At 31.5% G+C, this 18,693-nt stretch overlaps 1 protein-coding gene across 17 annotated transcripts in view; it reads right to left on the bottom strand.

The window, feature by feature from the left end:
* Positions 1-18,693, bottom strand: part of LOC139503116 (prolyl endopeptidase FAP-like) — a 123,551-nt gene that overhangs the window by 52,109 nt on the left and 52,749 nt on the right. For 3 of the 17 annotated variants that reach the window (XM_071292826.1, XM_071292829.1, XM_071292835.1), the window contains exon 1: positions 6,228-6,341. The exons of 6 other annotated variants lie outside the window; for them this stretch is intronic. In XM_071292826.1, the coding sequence (XP_071148927.1) occupies positions 6,228-6,329 (102 nt within the window). In that variant the 5' untranslated portion in view covers positions 6,330-6,341. Of the gene's footprint in view, positions 1-581; positions 781-3,068; positions 3,214-6,227; positions 6,342-18,693 lie in introns of those variants that run through there. 8 more of the 17 variants (XM_071292837.1, XM_071292838.1, XM_071292839.1 and 5 more) reach the window with 5 other exon arrangements.

Genomic DNA, 18,693 nt, shown 5'->3' with positions numbered 1-18,693 from the left:
CTAGTATGATTTTTGTATACAATTTATCCGTTGGGTTTAATGAGGAGAATTTCACAAAGTAAGAAAACAATTAAAATTGAATTGATTTTCCTTCAGAATAAGAAAACAAAAGCAAATGCAAATCAATTTTCTTTAGAAAATAAGATATTAAATTCAATTGAAATCCGTATTGATTTTAATGTTAAAGTAGGGCTGCTGCGAGTAATTGAGATTTTTGTTTCAAATTTAAATAACAATTTCCCACTCGTATTAATGATCTATATTCGTCAATTATTTATAGAAAAACAAGATATTATAGATCTCCTCTATAGATATATTATTACAATGACAGAAACGACATTTTGTGTAATTTTCTGTACTTTTACTGTGATTTGTTTTAAACCTTTAAAATAAATAAGGTTAATTAATCAGTATTTGGCTTTTCAAATAAAAACTACATAAAAATGCCATTATATACTATAATACTCTTAATTTCGACAGCTTGTATAAATAATGTAGAGATGTCATTTATAAAGCTAAACATTTGATTACCAGATGGTGTCACTTGTTGATGTCAATTTCTCATACGGGGTCTTTCTTACCTGATCCTTCATTTTCGCAGGATTAATTCACGTGCAAAATCCCACAAGAACAGCCATTACAGTTATCCTATTAATTATTAGTTATGAATAACACTGATTGTTTTTATAATTAATTCCAGAAAAGCATATGGAAAATAACAAATCACCTCTCGGCCATTATTGTTAAAGTGACAAGCGATCAATACGTAAAGCAGACGACACACATAGCCTGTCAAACACAAACATCGATTTTTCTAAATATTTCCTCTATTTACATAATTCTCTTTTATTTCGCATTTTCATACTAAAAACAACACTCTTACAGTTGGAAGAATGTTATGTAATGTTTTGTTGACAAATTCAGAATTGGGATCGAATAATCTAACCGCCGAAGGAGATCTTGCTTATAGATCAGATTTTTAATAACAAAAGGGCAAACGAATTTGTACCATTTACATACCCTATTACCAGCTATTTGTACCACAGATGCAACAGGCAACACATATCAAAATCTACAATGTTTTTACGATTGGAAAATCCATTGTATTACAATGCCAATCGACGGTAGATAATAACATTTACGGTACCAATTTGTCTGCCCATTTCGACAATAAACGTCTCTTCGATAATGCTCAAAGTATTTGGAAAATCCAAAGCTTATTGAAAATATAAAGAGCTTGTAGACCAAAAATGGCAAAAGAGTATAGGCAAAGTCGGACAGGAAACCAGAGATTTGCGTCTGAACGGATATATTCCTTAATTTTGAAATAATTTCCAAAAGTTTGTAACAGTAAATTGCAACAACACAAAATCCGTATTTTCATGCCAGTACCGAAGTACCAATATGGGCTGGACTGGTGATATCCTCGTAAAATGATTGGTACCATTAACGGTAGACAACAATCTGATACAGACGATATCAAAAACAATTTTGTATTGCAATCCGGAACATAGCTTTATTGAGCTGTGGTAAATTTACACATAATAGAAGGTAATGTTTATCACACTTTAGTATCTTCCTTAAAGTGTGAAAAAGCCCTGCATCCGTGTCTAATCCATACTTTGTATGGATTTTGGACATGATTGAAGGTCGTACGGTGACCTATATTTGTTAACATTTTGTCTCTGGTGGAGAGTTGTTTCATAGCAATCATACCATCGTCCTGAATATGAATTAAATATTTGCCACTGGACGTTAAGCAACCAACAATCAATCAATCATTTATACCATATATTCTTATTCTTATGAATAGTAAGGTGATTCGTTTAAATCAAATTTCAACATTAAATCTAATGTACTCAGACCCAAAATCAAATGAAATTAGATATGGCCTAACACACGCAAAAGTTCAAAAGTGTATATTCATAACAAATAAAGAAGGCGAAAGAAAATGAATAAAAACTATTGTTTTTGGATAAATTTGTAAATGTTTTCGCATTCAATATATAGTACGCATTTGAAATGAAGTGCATACCAAAGAAACTAAATAAGAAACTTCAAATATTTGGTTACCTGAATTTTTCGTTTATCAAACTGTGTAAAACTTAATAACCTATATAGATGTTTAGCCTTTATTTTATATAACCTAGTTAGCCGTGTGGTATAGATCGAAGAACTGAATGCAGGCAGTACAGTTTTGACACGATGTCACAAATAATAAGTACTTATAAAAAAGAAGATGTGATATGATTGCCAAGGAGACAACTATCCACAAGAGACCAAAATGACACAGACATTAACAACTATAGGTCACCGTATGACCTTCAACAATGAGCAAAGCCCATACCGCAAAGTCAGCTATAAAAGGCCCCGAAAGGACAAATGTAAAACAATTCAAACGAGAAAACTAACGGCCGAATCTATGTACTGACAGTAATTGGCTAATATAAATATAATTTTTTAAGTTAAGATTTGCTCTGAACGGACGGATAAATAAGTACTACGATTGGATAGTGTAACTTGAGCAGATTGTATGCAAATATATTGACCTTAGGTCTGTCGTAAAGTTATCACATATCAAGACATACAGACATATATGTATAAAAAAAACACTTCAACCTTTTACGTGTTCCGGTGATTAATATTGTTAGATTTTGTCCGTTATTATTATGTTCCCTTTTTGAATTTAACTTGGAATTCAGTATTAATTTTTGTTATACCTTTCTTTCAAATAGTTGAACCCATAAGAATAGGTTTTCAAAATCCGAATCTTTTCCTGCTATTCATGCTGTCAAAAAACTTTGCAAATGACACAGAAATTAACAACTATAAGTCACCGCACGGTCTTCATCAATGAGAAAATCCCATACCGCATAGTCAGCTATAAAAGGTTCCCAAATGACAAATGTAAACAATTCAAACGAGAAAACTGACAGTGTAATTTATGTACAATAAGATTTATCTTAAACCGCAACAAACGACAACCACTGATATTACAGGCCCCTGACTTGGGACAGGCACATACATACAGATTGTGGCAAGTATATTTGATGTAAAAAAAAACTTACTTTGCTAGGGTTGGGTTTATCCATGGCCGCCGATACTGCAGAGATATCAAATTTTTCACGCACCATCTTAACATATTTATGAAGTTAATATACAGGATCTTTACACTGCGGACAACAACATAACGACAGTAAAATTTACTAGAAGTGTCCTACGGGGGTTTATTTTTTTTATTTACGAATTGTTCATATAATGTTGAAACATACATATACATGTAATTGTAATTTAAAAAAAAAACACATCTAAAAGTATGTAGTGATTAATCATTGTTTAAAAAAAATGTGCTTATGATCATTTTTGTAACTTTCCGTTTGTTTACTCTTTTGTTATTATACATATATGTAGTGTTAAAACTATCTTTACATTTCGTACATGTAAAGGTACGGTGTCGTGTATAGGACAGAAATGGTCAGTGCCCAGTCTCATACAATGCCAAATACAGTCATGTCAGAATGCTGCAAGGATATTAACCGGGGCATCAACAGGTCGGAGGATCTATAATATACAATTCTATATAAGCATTCAAATTTCAGAAAATTTAACTTTGTTCAAGTGATTATTATTATATTTAGGATGAAGTATGATGTTACCGGATCTTTTAACCACGGGCACCGCAACGAAGGTTAATTTTACTATAAATGTCTTATGGGGGTTATTTTTTTTTATTCATAAATTGTCATATAATGTTGAAAAATATACATGTTATCTTAATTACACACATGTTAGAGTATGAAGTGATAAATTGTTGTTTAAAAAAAACCAGATATTGTTTACAAACATGTGCTTAATTATGATCAACTGAGTTTACTTGTATGTTATTATACATATATGATATATAAACTATTTTTACATTTTGTACATGTAAAGACGGTGTGTATTGGACAGCAATAAATGAACAATCTGATACAATGTATGTATGCATGAATTATTTATAGACAATTATATATTTGACCGTTTATTGAGAAATTGCAATAACATTATGTTCTCGGTAATTTAACATGCATAAAACATTTGCCACTGGACGTTAAGCAACTAACAATCAATCAATCTAGGTATTTTTCACTATATCGAGGGGTAAAATTCATATACTACATGTAATATGCCCCATCGGACCACAGGGACCACTTATTAACGCTTTCAATAACGGTGTAAAACTCGAGGTAAAACTATGACACAAGAGTGGTCCCGTAATGTAGATTTAAACATACATAACAAGGGCGGATTAAGGAGGTTTAAAGTGGCACAATTGTCGAAAGCAGACACTATATATTCTGCCGAGAGATGCACACTTTTTTTTTAGAAAGATTTTATGCTAACGACATATACGCACCGCCCCATAATCCGCAACTGAATAATGTATCTGTTTGTACAAGCTAGATGTTAATGTATCTAATGACATTTATCTTATAGTCATGGTCAGGTATATATACATGTTCCGAAATAATTCATACAAAGTGTCAGACTAAAATTATCACAGATACCAGGCTTTTACATTTGCGCTTTTCTCTCGTTTTGTCTGCAAAAGTGTCATCAGCGACGCTCAAATAAAAAAAAAAGTTAAAATGTCCAGATAATCTACGAAGTTGTAGAGCATTCAGGACCCTTCCTCCGAAAGAACTGTATGGTTACATTATAGTTTTAAGGATTAAACCAAAAGTTAAAACAAATTTTCAAAACGATCTCCCAGCTATTGATATTAAATTTAATGATTTATAGTCTGATAGATAAAAATAAGTTTTTAAACGATCTTTTAACTATTGACAACTACCAATAGATTGCACCAACAAAGCTCAGTTCAACTCTTGAGATCTATTACTTGACGTTTTCATATTTTCATATTAATTGATGACAAAATTTCGATTGTCAAGATAAAAGTTTTGATTCTCACGACACAATTTTCTAGAAAAAATAGAAAAAAAGACTCCGAGCTGCAATATATTGGCATTTAGAGTTTAATTGCACCAACAGAGTTTAATTTTAACTCTTAGAATTGAAATCTTCTTGTTTTTTTTCTTTTTTGTCCGGAACAAAATGTTTAAAGTAGTCACAATCATCTGCAAAGAAAACTTTTTAATTTTGAAAGCATAGACTTGCACATTAAACACCACAGTATAATGCATTACTGTACACTTGACATTTGAAAATTCCGTACTGAAGACAAAATATATAGGGTTGTTAAATATCAATTGCAATAATATTTGTTAGATACAAGTACAGGTAATAGGCAAAAAATTACAAAAAGGTAAAAGTTGGCATTTGAGGGCTACAAATTATTTTAAATATTGTCTGACAGTTCTGCCTCTATCATATAATATTATAACGGTTAATCCATGTTTTTGAATTTTTTTTTGTTCATTTAAAAACTCGAATGAAAATCGATTTTGCTTAAGATCCTCAATCTGAAAGAGTTTGTTTTATATACAATATTCCTACATGTAGTTAAATCATTATTTTCTATTATATGGTGTATATAGAAATAGTTGAATATTTTCCATAGCAAATTGTCTGTTTTAAAGTAATGATTAATAAATCTACAGAGTTGGATACAAAATTTTTTCAAAGGGGGTGGAGGTGCCCAATCAAATACAGAATAAAGGGCTGGGGTGTCCCAATCGAGGATTAAAAGGGGGGCTGTTCAACCATATGTTCCTATTCAAAAGCATTGATCGTCCAAAAAAAGATGTCTGGGAAGGGTTCCAAGGGATCCAAACACCCGGAACCCTCCCCAGACTGATCTATCAGTTCAATATTAAACGTACTATATATGCATTGTATGTTAATCTCTCTTTAAAATTGACAATGTTGTACTCCTCCTTCGCCTTAATCAAATTACTTACACTCTCCCCTTAAAGTTGCAAATTTTGCACTCTTCTTTCGCCTTAACCACTTTATACTCTTTCCTCACATTTGACAAAGTGCTCTCCTACATTGCTTAACCGACTCCATACTCTACCCTCAAACTTGATAATGTTACGCTCATCTTTTGTTAATACAACTTCATACTCTTTTAACTTTAACTACACCGACAATTTTGCGCTCTATATATTCTTTATATACTTCAAACTATACTTTTAAAATTGAAAAATGTGCACTCCGCCTTCATTTAAACAACTTTTATTCAAATTTTTCCCAATTCCACCTCCCCCATGTCCAAATCTTACCTCGTTATCGCCATCTAATCCCTTCCCGTTTTCTTCCATCCTCAGCAGACGGTATTCATGCCTGTATTGAATATTTGTTTGTTTATGTCCTTTATTTTTCATTTGTTCTGCAACTTTTTATTCAAAATCAATAAATCCATAAAACATAACATAACATGCACATGTTTACTTATCGTAAAGTAATCGAGTCTTTTGTAACGCCGATTTTGATCAATGACTTAGGTGGCTTAATAGCAGGTGTTTAATGCTATCAGATGCTACACTAGTCTAACACCGATACATCGAAACAAAGATGAGAATCAAAGTTGATTTGTTAAAATTAATTACATTTCCTTTAATTATTTGACCATTACATATATTTAATCAATCCCTGGAGTGTAAAATCGGGTTTTACGTAGGGAAAAATCTCGTTATTCATGATAGAAATCAATCAGATTTCACAAGTTTAAGATTTTTACGAACGCCAATCAGTCATTTCTAAATGATAAAACAATGGCGTTCACAAATCTTGAAATAACCACTGAAGCACTAAATTTCCATATTACACGAATGTCATTTTTTAAAAGATCTAGCATATTAACATGCAAAAATGTTTAATTGATTCTAGTATACCGACTTCAAGTTTTAATGAACCATACAATACACGAACCAATTCTAGTGTACAAAGTGCAATTTTACGCTGATTGTAGTCCATCCTTTTGCACGACGGCACCATAATATAGAACCCAGATACATTAATCGTAGTCTGGTCCTTCTACATCTGTACAATAATAAAGACCCAATGAACATTAATTATAACCCGGTCCTTTTGCACCACGGTACAATAATAAAATGCTCAGCTACGTAAATCGTGGTCCCCTTTTGCACAGCAGTACAATATTAAAGTTCTAAATCACGTAAATCAAATTATCATAGTCCTTTCGCACACCGGTACACGGTCATTCTCAATTGAAGTTTAGAGGTCCTCTTGCAAACTATTTAACAATTTGTCTACCGCACACATCTTGGCCTAAATTAATTCAGTTCAAGATTATATATGTCATATCATAACTTAGTCTATATTTTTTTTAATTAAGCTTTTTATACATTGAAAAGGTATTATAACTGCACCAGATTATATTTATTGGTGCATAATGATATGCATATTAGTTGCAATATCTATAAATCTTTAGTCTATACATATATGTAGAAATATCATACATGCAATTTTTTTAGTCTATATAATATATTCAAAGGCGTGACAAGGTCTTCCGTTTACGGTCTAAAATGAAGTTGTCACACATACTTGTTCCCTCGTTAGTCGAATTGAAGATTTATGCATATTTTCAATTAAACTTAATTGAACCACAAAAAGGAATATGTCGTTTTTCATGGTTGATTTCAAATTTCAAATTACACGATTTCTATCCGCGCAAGAAGTGACATTTAATGGAAATCAAGTTAACTTCTTAATATTAATTGTTGTTCGATTATTTCGATTTTAAAAGAAGTCTGTTAATGGAAACAGTTCAACACAAAAATGATTTCACTACGGTATTAAAAAAGATGAGCCTCGAATTCGTTTTCGTTGTTGTTGTCGTTGTTTTTCGTATACCAGTCAACAAACTCGAGTCAGCAATTACCACATTATGTCTATGCTGATGACACATATATCTTGTTCTTTATTCCAAGATTTGAATCTTCTGACATGCACTGGACGCTTCAACAGTATCACCAGCCTAGTAGTCAACACTTCGGTGTTGACATGAATATCAATATTGTGGTCATTTTTATATAAATTTCCTGTTTACAAAAGTTTGAATTTTTCGAAAAACTAAGGATTTTCTTATTCCAGGCATAGATTACCTTAGCCGTATTGGGCACAACTTTTTGGAATTTTGGATCCTCAATGTACTTGTTTGGCTTTATAAATATTTTGATATGAGCGTCACTGATGAGTCTTATGTAGACGAAACGCGCGTCTGGCGTACTAAATTATAATCCTGGTACCTTTGATAACTATTCGATATGTAAGTCCTTAACCAAATAAACTAGAAGAATTACAATCATTAATCAACGCCATTAAAAATATAAAATGAATTTCAGTTTCAACTTTCATCCATTCTTCTGATATTATCTTTATCGCCGCTTATTTCATACATGTATTTTCACAGTTGTGCCGCTTATTTCATACATGTATATTAACATTTGAGCCGCTTATAACCTTTGTAAAAAAATGCAATTATGGCATGCATTCCCTTCCATGACTTATGCATTATGAGGACAATTCTGTCATAAACATTCTACGATCATAATAAATATGGCACAAAACATAATTTTCTACAGGGCAATTTTCAATTCTACTACTAATATATTGAAAAATCAAGTTGACAGTTTTTGAAATATTATGAATTTGCAGTACTTAAAGAAAATGATATAAACAGCCAAAATACAATACAAATTAGGCATATATACAATGATATAAACAGCCAAACCGAAATACAAATTACGCAAATACAATGGATATTCCATTTCTGGTAAATATAGAAATCCTGGGTATTGATATTTCTTCAATTCCTTCGTCTAATAACTTTTTTTCCAATTCTGTAAGATTAAGTTGGGATTACGAAAACAAATGCCATGACTACTAAACAGTTTCATCACCAGGAATATTATCGGCCTTTACAGAAAAAAGACAGATGTCGTAACTTAGAAGTAGAGTGGACGGATTATCTAAAACATAACGCCGGTCTCGACCATTGCAAACAAAGTTAATGACTGCATTTAAGAAATTTAAAACATTCACAATATGCCAACACAAAACAAATTGAATATAACAGGCTCACTGCGACTGCGCCAAAGTTCTAAAATTACAGTTAGTGTATTCCGTTCGCACTATGAGGCTTTATATTTCATTTTTGCAAAAACATATAAAAATCGCCGTTTAATAGTTACGAAAATAACGAATGAATTTCTTTCATTGAAGTTTTATACCCCTTTAAAGGCTCGTATACAAAATTGTAACGTTTCCTCCATATTTATTAGTATTTGAAAGAGTTCATTCAAATACATGTATTTCTGAAACTCACTTATTTATAGATATCACATTTCCGGATGGTAATCATTCAGTCTGTAACAAACAGTTAAAAAAATTCTGGAAGAATCAGACACACATCCCATTTATGATGTAGCTAAACACTGCATGTACTCGATATGTTTACCTTGACAATTTTAATTCGTTTGAAATATATCCGAGTTATGCTACAGAGACTTTTCAAACTGGTAGAAGGTGATTTCCCCCGATTACAGTACTGATTTTCTCCGATTGATTACTGATTTCCCTCGATTTTCCAATGTAGAGAACACCAAAAGGGTAATTATATATGAATGAAAGAAAATCTGTGTCAATAATTATGCAACATTTCTTTTCATTCCTATACATTCTTATCATTGACCTCCCTTGGACAATACGGATTTTGATGACCAATCCTAAAAATAGAAACTTTTCTGAAGCAATGAAGTCATTGGAAGTGGTTTTCTTATATTATTCAAATGTCTAAAAGTGTTACTCTAATTATAGAATACTTATTCAAATGTGTAAATTAATTAGACTTAGATCTGGAAGTATTTTTTTAAAAAGATTAGGAAAAAACTAATAAAAATATGATTTCAATTTCTGATGCAGTGTACTGATTGTCCACGATCAGTGTACAGATTGTCCACGATAAGTGTACTGATTGTCCACGATCAGTGTACAGATTGTCCACAATCAGTGTACAGATTGTCCACGATCAGTGTACAGATTGTCCCAGAGAAGATGAAGTTAATTACAGATTTTCCTTGATTTTCTCTTGTAGTATCATAAGGAGAAAGGTTCATTCTAAGTTTTATTTTAAACTGTTACTTGCAAGAAAATGTCAACAATTTAATTGCTTTCTAAAAATGTCATCTTTGAAAAAATAGCAGATCACCAACCATCAGAAGACTCGTTTATCTGAGAAACTTGTCATTTGGAGAAGACTGAGGAGGGGGGAAATCACTTTCTGCCGTACTCGGTTACAGGTAGGGATTAGTAGCAGGGAGGATGATACCATCGGTGACGGATAAACGCCATTGTAACGCATTATTCTAAAATGGCAGATAAAAAATAGAATAATACTAAAACAGTTATAGCCGAACAGCGTTTTTCTGAATACTCCAAAACAAATAAATCTAATTATATAAAAATCTAAGTCCTAACTGTGTTATTCGCGTGATACTCTATGAAACGACTTTGCCACAAAACCAAATAGGGTTGTCCTTCTTTGTCAATAGATTTATATACCGAAGGTCCATTCATTTATACAAAAACAGCTACAAAAAGATGAGTTTCATTAAAGGCTAAAACTTGGCCTTCTTGAAGAATTAAGATAAAAGTGTGTTAATTGGCAGTTATTTATACATTTGTAAAAAAGAATTAATAAGTAAAATTTATAGTTTCAATATTCAGTAAAATTTGACAAACGTTTCTATTTAAACATAACAATTAAGAAATAAGACGGCAAATTTTCAAAGTGCATTTAGCCAATGAAATGATTAATGGAATGATTAATGATTAAGAATCAGCTGCTCTGTTCTCAAAAATTGGAGATATAGCAAAAATTGAATACTCGTAAGTCATGATCATTTCATTATTAATTGAGATAGATTAATAAATACAGGTTCGATATTTTTGTTAAAAGAATTTTAACAGTCTATACTGACTCTGTGCAATCAAACAATGAAACGACTCAAACATACAGTACGTGTATGTATTAGTGTAAATAACCTCAATATTGTTTCTTAAAATGATTAAAAAGTAAATAGAAACAAAAGAGGAAAATGATTTATCTCTTTTTAAATTTTCTCCTTTAAAAGACAAATCTCAATCAATTCATGCTGAGAACTACATGTAAGTTCCAATACAGATAAATTTACAAAGGGAAGACAGAGTATAATTTTATAAGGAAAAGACATCCTAACAGTGTTTTTGCATCGTACCATTAATACAAATACTCTTCTATGTAACTCTACATCAGCAATTAAATGACTTGTCCTACACCATTTGTAAGTTGAAGATCCCCAAAAAATTCTTTGTATTTTTATTTTTATTTAAGTTTTGAATATCTTTACTTACTGCAAACAGAAAATACCATTCTTGTAAAACATTTGAATTAGGAATTGTGATTGAAAACAAAACACAACTGTCTGCAATTGGTTTACCGTTTATTATTATAGTATTAATGAATGGGTGTTTTTATAATGGCCCTGTTATATGTCCAAGGTCTGTAATAATGGTCGAGGAAGTCTGTAAAGGCCCGAGGCAACGCCGAGGGCCATTTCAGACATCCGAGGCCATTATTACTGACCGATGACATATAACAGGGCCATTATAAAAACACCCATTTCTTAATACATTTATTAACCAACTGTACTCTCTTACTCTTTTAATGACAGTTTAGTTTGAAAAAAATTATTTGTACTTCTCCATGATAAAGCTTTAAATATACCAAATATCCAAGATATTAAGTTGAAAGAAGTTATGTGTTGAAAAACAGGATGAACAGTGATCCCTTTATATGGTTCTTTATAACTCTTTAATGTTTGTTACTGGTTACTAAATTAAACAAAATACAAAAAGGTATTATACTCTTTACAACTTAATTTTATTAACTTTATTAAAAACCCTTACTGCGCTTAATACAGACAAACTGGGCATTAATACAGGGCCATTACAGGAAAAACAGGGCCATTACAGAAAAAACAGGGCCATTACAGAAAAACAGGGCCATTACCGAAAAACAGGACCATTACAGAAAAAAAATAGGGCCATTACAGAAAAAAAGAGGGCCATTACAGAAAATATGTAATTTTGAATAAATAGTAATTTTTGGCAATAATGTACTTAGTTGGTTAATAAACATGAACATTGTTTATTTTTATTAAACTGTTTGTTTTCATATATATACATTTTTATAAAAACTGGAATTATTTCAACATTAAAGAAATCACAGAATAAAACGTTGTCACGGCTTCTTGTACATTAATAAGATTACTCATTAATTTTTCTTTTTTATTTCCGTAAAGGTTCCATCCAAAATGAAAAAAAAATCCAATAAGTTATATTCCAATATCTGGTGCTAAATTAAGGAAAGAATCCGTAATCCGTCCCGACTTACTTGTTTAATAAAAACCATTTTACAGGAGTATTAATCATGACAAGATATATTTAGAAAATCCCATATAATCCATTCCTGCTTCTTTATATAGAAACTTAATCCTTCCATTCACTTACTTACATTGCTATTTTAGTACAAGATATCTTAAACAATGTTGAAGTGCATCTCTTAAAATGCATATTAACTACATTTTTTACGATGTAAGCTTAACAGATATTCTATTTATATAGAATCCCGACGTACACAATGGTACAGTGTATTTGCATTTCAACGGACAAGCAATCTTAAACAATGTTGAAGTGCATCTCTTAAAACGCATATATTAACTACATTTGTTACGATGTAAGCTTAACAGATTTTCTATTTATACGCATTCCCGCGGACGTAGAGTATGTTTGCACCTAAACGGATGCACTTTTTATCTATAGCATTACGGTTATAAAGATTATATAATCTTAATCGGTTTTACAATTTATATACATCTTATCCAAACAAATGTACAGTTCATATGCATCTCAACAAAGTCATTAAAATTTGACTTTTCTAAAAACAAAACAGTTTTTAGAAATGGCTACACTTTTTGACAAAGAGATATTCCCTATTGTAGTCTTGGTATACATTTTGCTTAAACATGAGATGTATTTTTGATTTCCTTACAAAGGAGTCTTTCTATTTTAACCTCCCCCCAAATCATTATAAAATCTATTGATATGAAATTCAGAAAGTTCTTAACTTAGGTATTTTACAAAATTCTTATTCATTTAATTCATGTAAAATTATCAATTAAATAAGACTTCGAAGCTTTAAAGAATTTCACCTTACCTCTTTGCCATTCTTCATCTTGTAAAATAAAAACCTTTTATTTATAAATCAGCAAAAACCGTTATCTACATTATTACATTAACATACTTTAGAGGTGAATGTGTTTTTGAAAGATATTTGGTAAGATCATTAATACTATCGAACGTTTCATAGATGATTAGATATGTTAGCATAACCCACTCGATTTTTTCAACGTAACAGTGTAAAAGATTCATCTTTAATTGTCATGCATTGTCTGACGTAGGTATTTTCAAGCTTCCTTCACACTTCTAATTGTTACAAAAGCACGATCGTTTTATCAGTAGTTCAAGTTTTATTGCAAGCTTGCAAATTGTTGTTTTTTAGGCACATTAATTGATGCTTTAAAGAATCATGTTCAATACTTTTTATGCATTTAATCGAGATGTATGCTCCGGCAGGATACATCGAAACTGTGAAGGAACCGCCGAACGATTTATTTTGGGGCTAAAATTCAGCATAATTTTAACAGGTACATTATATTGTATAGATTATATTGTACAGTTATATCTTCATTGGTTAGATAGAGGCTTGCAGTAAGGTCAATTTCTCCTTAATTTATTGTAAAGCAGGGCTATTTTCAAACAGTTTCTGATTTTATACTTCAATTCATAGTATGTATCATTATCAAATGTGTGTTTTTTAGAGATCTGACAATATATGACATTTATGCTGAACAGTTGGTCATAAAAAACGAAAATCCACAATTTATAAGAAGGACATCGCTAATGAAGACCCAAATAATGTTGGAAATAAAACAGATATGAACTAATTCCTGTTGCTTGGCGAATTTCTATGATGAAAACACTGACAAAAAACGGGCGCCCTTCTGTACATGTCAAATATTCTGACTTTGCTTACAGTAGAAAACCGTTTTCTACTGTAAGCAAAGTAAATGTAAAATTGAAATATTCAGAAAATACGCGAGAGAAAGAACCACGACCATTGTACAACAAGGAAAGAGGGACGTATAGTTAAAGCTTAATATAATATAACACCCTTATTAAATACTAAAAAATGTAGGAGAATACAGATTCACCATTTGTCAGTCATTTTCAGGTTTTTTAAATTGGTTTGCTGTTTATTAAGATGAAAAATCACAGAAATGAGGCAGTGAAGTTGTTCATGTACTTGTCTCAAAGAATATACGATGTGTGTAGCCTGAAACACTTTCTCTCTGCTCGACAGTACTGACGCGGATAGGTGGTTGGACCAGGATATAATGTTAACAATTTGTGATGTAAATTGACATATTTATTGAAATTTACAACCAATTTACATTATGAACACCAAGGACGTATATCATATGTTAGTTATACGTCCTTGTGCACATTAACACAGATCATAATGTATTTTAGTTTGATGATCGTGTTGTAAATAAGTTAAGTACTTATTTTTAGATGCAGCTAGAAAGAAAATCGATAATGAAATATTAAATCATGTTTATACCTTATACTTAAGACAATATTAAAGGAGATGTAGAGGTAACCAACGTCAATGGACCAAAGTCAACGTCCTTTATGGTTTTATAAGTAAAGGTAGTGTTTATTTTGATTGGTTTATGATTTCATAAGAAAAGATCTTATTGGAACTTATTGGTTTATTACTGTATTCTGTTTGTATTGCTGCCTTTGATATAACATAATTTAATCTGATCTTTTTAGTATTTGTCCAGAAACCAAAGGTTTAGCTCAATATTCATATACAAATTTCATTTTCAGTAAAATTGTAGAACATCTAACAAAAGAAAATACAGCCTCCGTTTTCCATAAGAAATTATATAAACTTGATTTAAAATACACTATATTCAGAATCAATTGGGAAGGACCAGTTTCCCTTGTACAGTGTATTTGCTTCATTCACATGGTAAAAATAAATACACCCTACTTGGAATGAAAAAGAAGTAAGTCGCATAAATAAAATATTGTTTCCCAATTTTACATATTTTTCCATATTTAAACGAAAGTTGAAAGCGCTTGAATAGATTCAAAGTTGAAAGCACAGGAATAGATTACCTTTGCTGTATTTGGCAAAACTTTTAGGAATTTTGGTCCTCAATGCTCTTCAACTTCGTACTTTATTTGACCTTTTTAAATTTGTTTGGATTCGAGCGTCAATGATGAGTCTTTGAAGACAGACGAAACGCGCGTCTGGCGTAAATACAAACTTTAGTCCTGGTATCTATGATGAGTTTATCTAATATTGCTGTTTTTGTAACCATTTAAATACAAAACAGCAATTGTACTCATTTCTGTCAATTCTTTCATCATATATTACCGTTAAGCAACAGGAATTAATTCAAATCCTTAAAACATTACAAATATTTACTGCCAACATTATTTAGGTCTTGATTGGCGAAATGGTTCTTACATGTTGTGGCTCTACGGGTTTTTGATGACCACATGTTGAGGAAAAGCCCTTATGTTGTTAAAACTCTAAAGAACACACATTTGGTAGTGATATATGTACGTACCTATGAATTGAAGTATAAAATCAAAGACTAGTTGAAAAAGGCCCTGCTGTGAAATAATAAAGGGGAATTTGACCTTATTGCCAAAAGATATAATTGTACAATAATATTAAACAGTTTTTGTCTAATCTACACACTATTATATTTCAAGTTCATTTATAAAATCATATTTAGATATAAAAAGATTTAGTGTGAGTGTTAATCTGTAATAGTTAACCATTATAGGTCAAAGTACAGTATTCAACACAGACCATTGTCTCACACCGAACAGCAAGCTATAAATGGACTCTAAATGACTATTGTAAAACCATTCAAATTGGTTTTGTTTATTTTTACAAATAAATTTAACAACGAAGCATAAAGCTATGCTTCAAGTCTTTTATTCGTATGATTTCACGACTAGCAATGTAAAATGTCCCTGACGTATCTCAGGATTAGAGTTACAGGCAGAAATGTTCATTTCATTTTATAAAATCAGGAAAATTGTATGAAGAACAAAGACTCGATGGCTTTGACATGTTTGATGTATTTGTGGTTATTGTTTATTTCATCAGACTATAAAATGCACATCAATTTCAAAGCAATCCGATTAATTAGAATTGCTTTGAAACTGATATGATGCTTATTTCTACTACATGTATGTTACATAATTTCGTCAATCAATAAACACGAAAATGAAGAAGAAACAAAAATAATTTGAAAGATATAGAAGTGAGAAGATGTGGTATAATTGCAAATGAGGCAAATTGAATGTTTCATCAAGGACACAATGGCATAGAGGATTTCAAATAATAGGTTATCGTAAGGTAAGCCTTAAACAATGAGTAAATCCAATACCGCATAGTGAGCTATAAAAGGCACAACAATTCAAACGAGAAAACTGACGGCCTGACTTATGAACAAATCAATAAACAAAGTACAGACACACACATAGAGTATTTGTACATATGTCAAATTTTTCCAAGTCAGTCTTAAAACACTCGTACATGATCAAGTACTAGTGATTTTCGATGAAAAGTGTACATTGAGTATTAATTGACATATGAAGAATTATATATTCGTAAAATTAATTGGTGTTTAATTCAAAAGAAGAGCAATAAATTATTGTAAATATTGATTGCTCACCATGTTGCAGAGCGAAGTGGCGCCATATTTGGTTCGTTCTCAAGTAATTCGTTTTCGCACAAACAGAAAATGTGATGAGAACGAAAAAAAACCAACTCAATACTGTAAAAACGTTCGGTATGTTCAACCATAATTATTTAGTCGTTATATTCTACTCAAAGATTACTATACAACCACAAGTTTAGTTTTTTAGGGGGGGGGAGAGTTGCAGTGAGCATAAGAGGATGCTGCACGTATTAGTCACAGCATTTCATTGAAACAATTCAACACTTAATATTGGAATGTAGTTTCCAACATTTAACGAACTCTTTGAAGATTATTTGTTTCCATCTCAAACAGATGATGTAATTGTAAAATCCTTTAGTCATGTCGGAAACCGTTGAATGCAACCCATTTAAATTCAACAGCGCACCAGAATTACGTTGAGTATTTTGAACGTGAATGATGCAATTTGATTCATGTCTAATGGCTGTAAGAACTATTTCAAGGTTACAATTTGTCCTTGGATTATCGGATCAGATGATTAAAAGAAGATGGAATATTATCGAAGCCTGAAAGCAAAGAACTAATCTATATATGCATAGAGCAGAAATCATTAAGTCCGTACGCAGCATTATAGTTCAAGATGTTGGGCACCTGTTATATCCGATGTAACAAAAAAAGCAATTAAAAACTTAGTGGGTTAATAATGCTCCAGCTTCTCATCAAGTTATAGTTAAGTTTCTGCTGACAAAATAATCGATCTTTTATCAAGATGACATAAAAAATTACAAAAAACCCCAAATAAAACGTTTATTTATCCGAGCAATGTAAATTGATATCAGCATTTTAAAGTAATTGGACAATTTAATATCGAAGTTCATATTTTTCAAGCATTAAGTACCAGGATTTGAAGCTGAACATTTTACAATATAAACATTTTCAAAGGCATTAAACAATTTCTGATTTGATACTAGAAATCAGCAGTCTGTTGATAAAGTGATACGTACAAAAATGAACACTACAGAAAATTCAATGATAGAGATTTAAATCGTTGAGAAAATACAAAGATAACACAACACAACACAACACAACAGCACCCACCTTAACAAGACACTACAAAACAAGACCAGACAACACTACAGACCAAGTCAAGACAAGACTAGACAACACTACAGACCAAGTCAAGACAAGATCAGACAACACTACAGACCAAGTCAAGACAAGACCAGACACTACTACAGACCAAGTCAAGACAAGACCAGACAACACTACAGACCAAGTCAAGACAAGACCAGACAACACTACAGACCAAGACAAGACCAGACCAGACAACATTACAGACAACATTACAGACCAAGTCAAGACAAGACCAGACAACACTACAAACCAAGTCAAGACAAGACCAGACAACACTACAGACCAAGTCAAGACAAGACCAGACAACACCACAGATCAAGTCAAGACAGACAACACTACAGACCAAGTCAAGACAAGATCAGACAACACTACAGACCAAGTCAAGACAAGACCAGACAACACTACAGACCAAGTCAAGAAAAGATCAGACAACACAACAAGCCAAGACAAGATCAGACGATATAAGACGAGGCAATAATTATGTTAACATAATGTCTCTGCGTTGATAAAATAATATGCAGTATATGATACAATAATGCAGTGTTTAACATTCATATATTGTCATCTATACATGTATATATTGTCACTTTTGTATCAAATTATATCGTATTGAACTTGTTCTATAAAATGCATGAGCAAATACATAAAATGAATAAAAAGCACTTAACAAATTAATGGGTACAATAAAATGGTTATTATAGAATATCAATGTGATGTCTACTCGTAGCAAATTGAT

The sequence above is a fragment of the Mytilus edulis genome, chromosome 14, assembly GCF_963676685.1.
Source record: "Mytilus edulis chromosome 14, xbMytEdul2.2, whole genome shotgun sequence".
Taxonomy (NCBI): domain Eukaryota; kingdom Metazoa; phylum Mollusca; class Bivalvia; order Mytilida; family Mytilidae; genus Mytilus; species Mytilus edulis.
The sequence above is the reverse complement of the archived record's forward strand: the minus strand, read 5'-3'. Positions and strand labels throughout refer to the sequence as shown.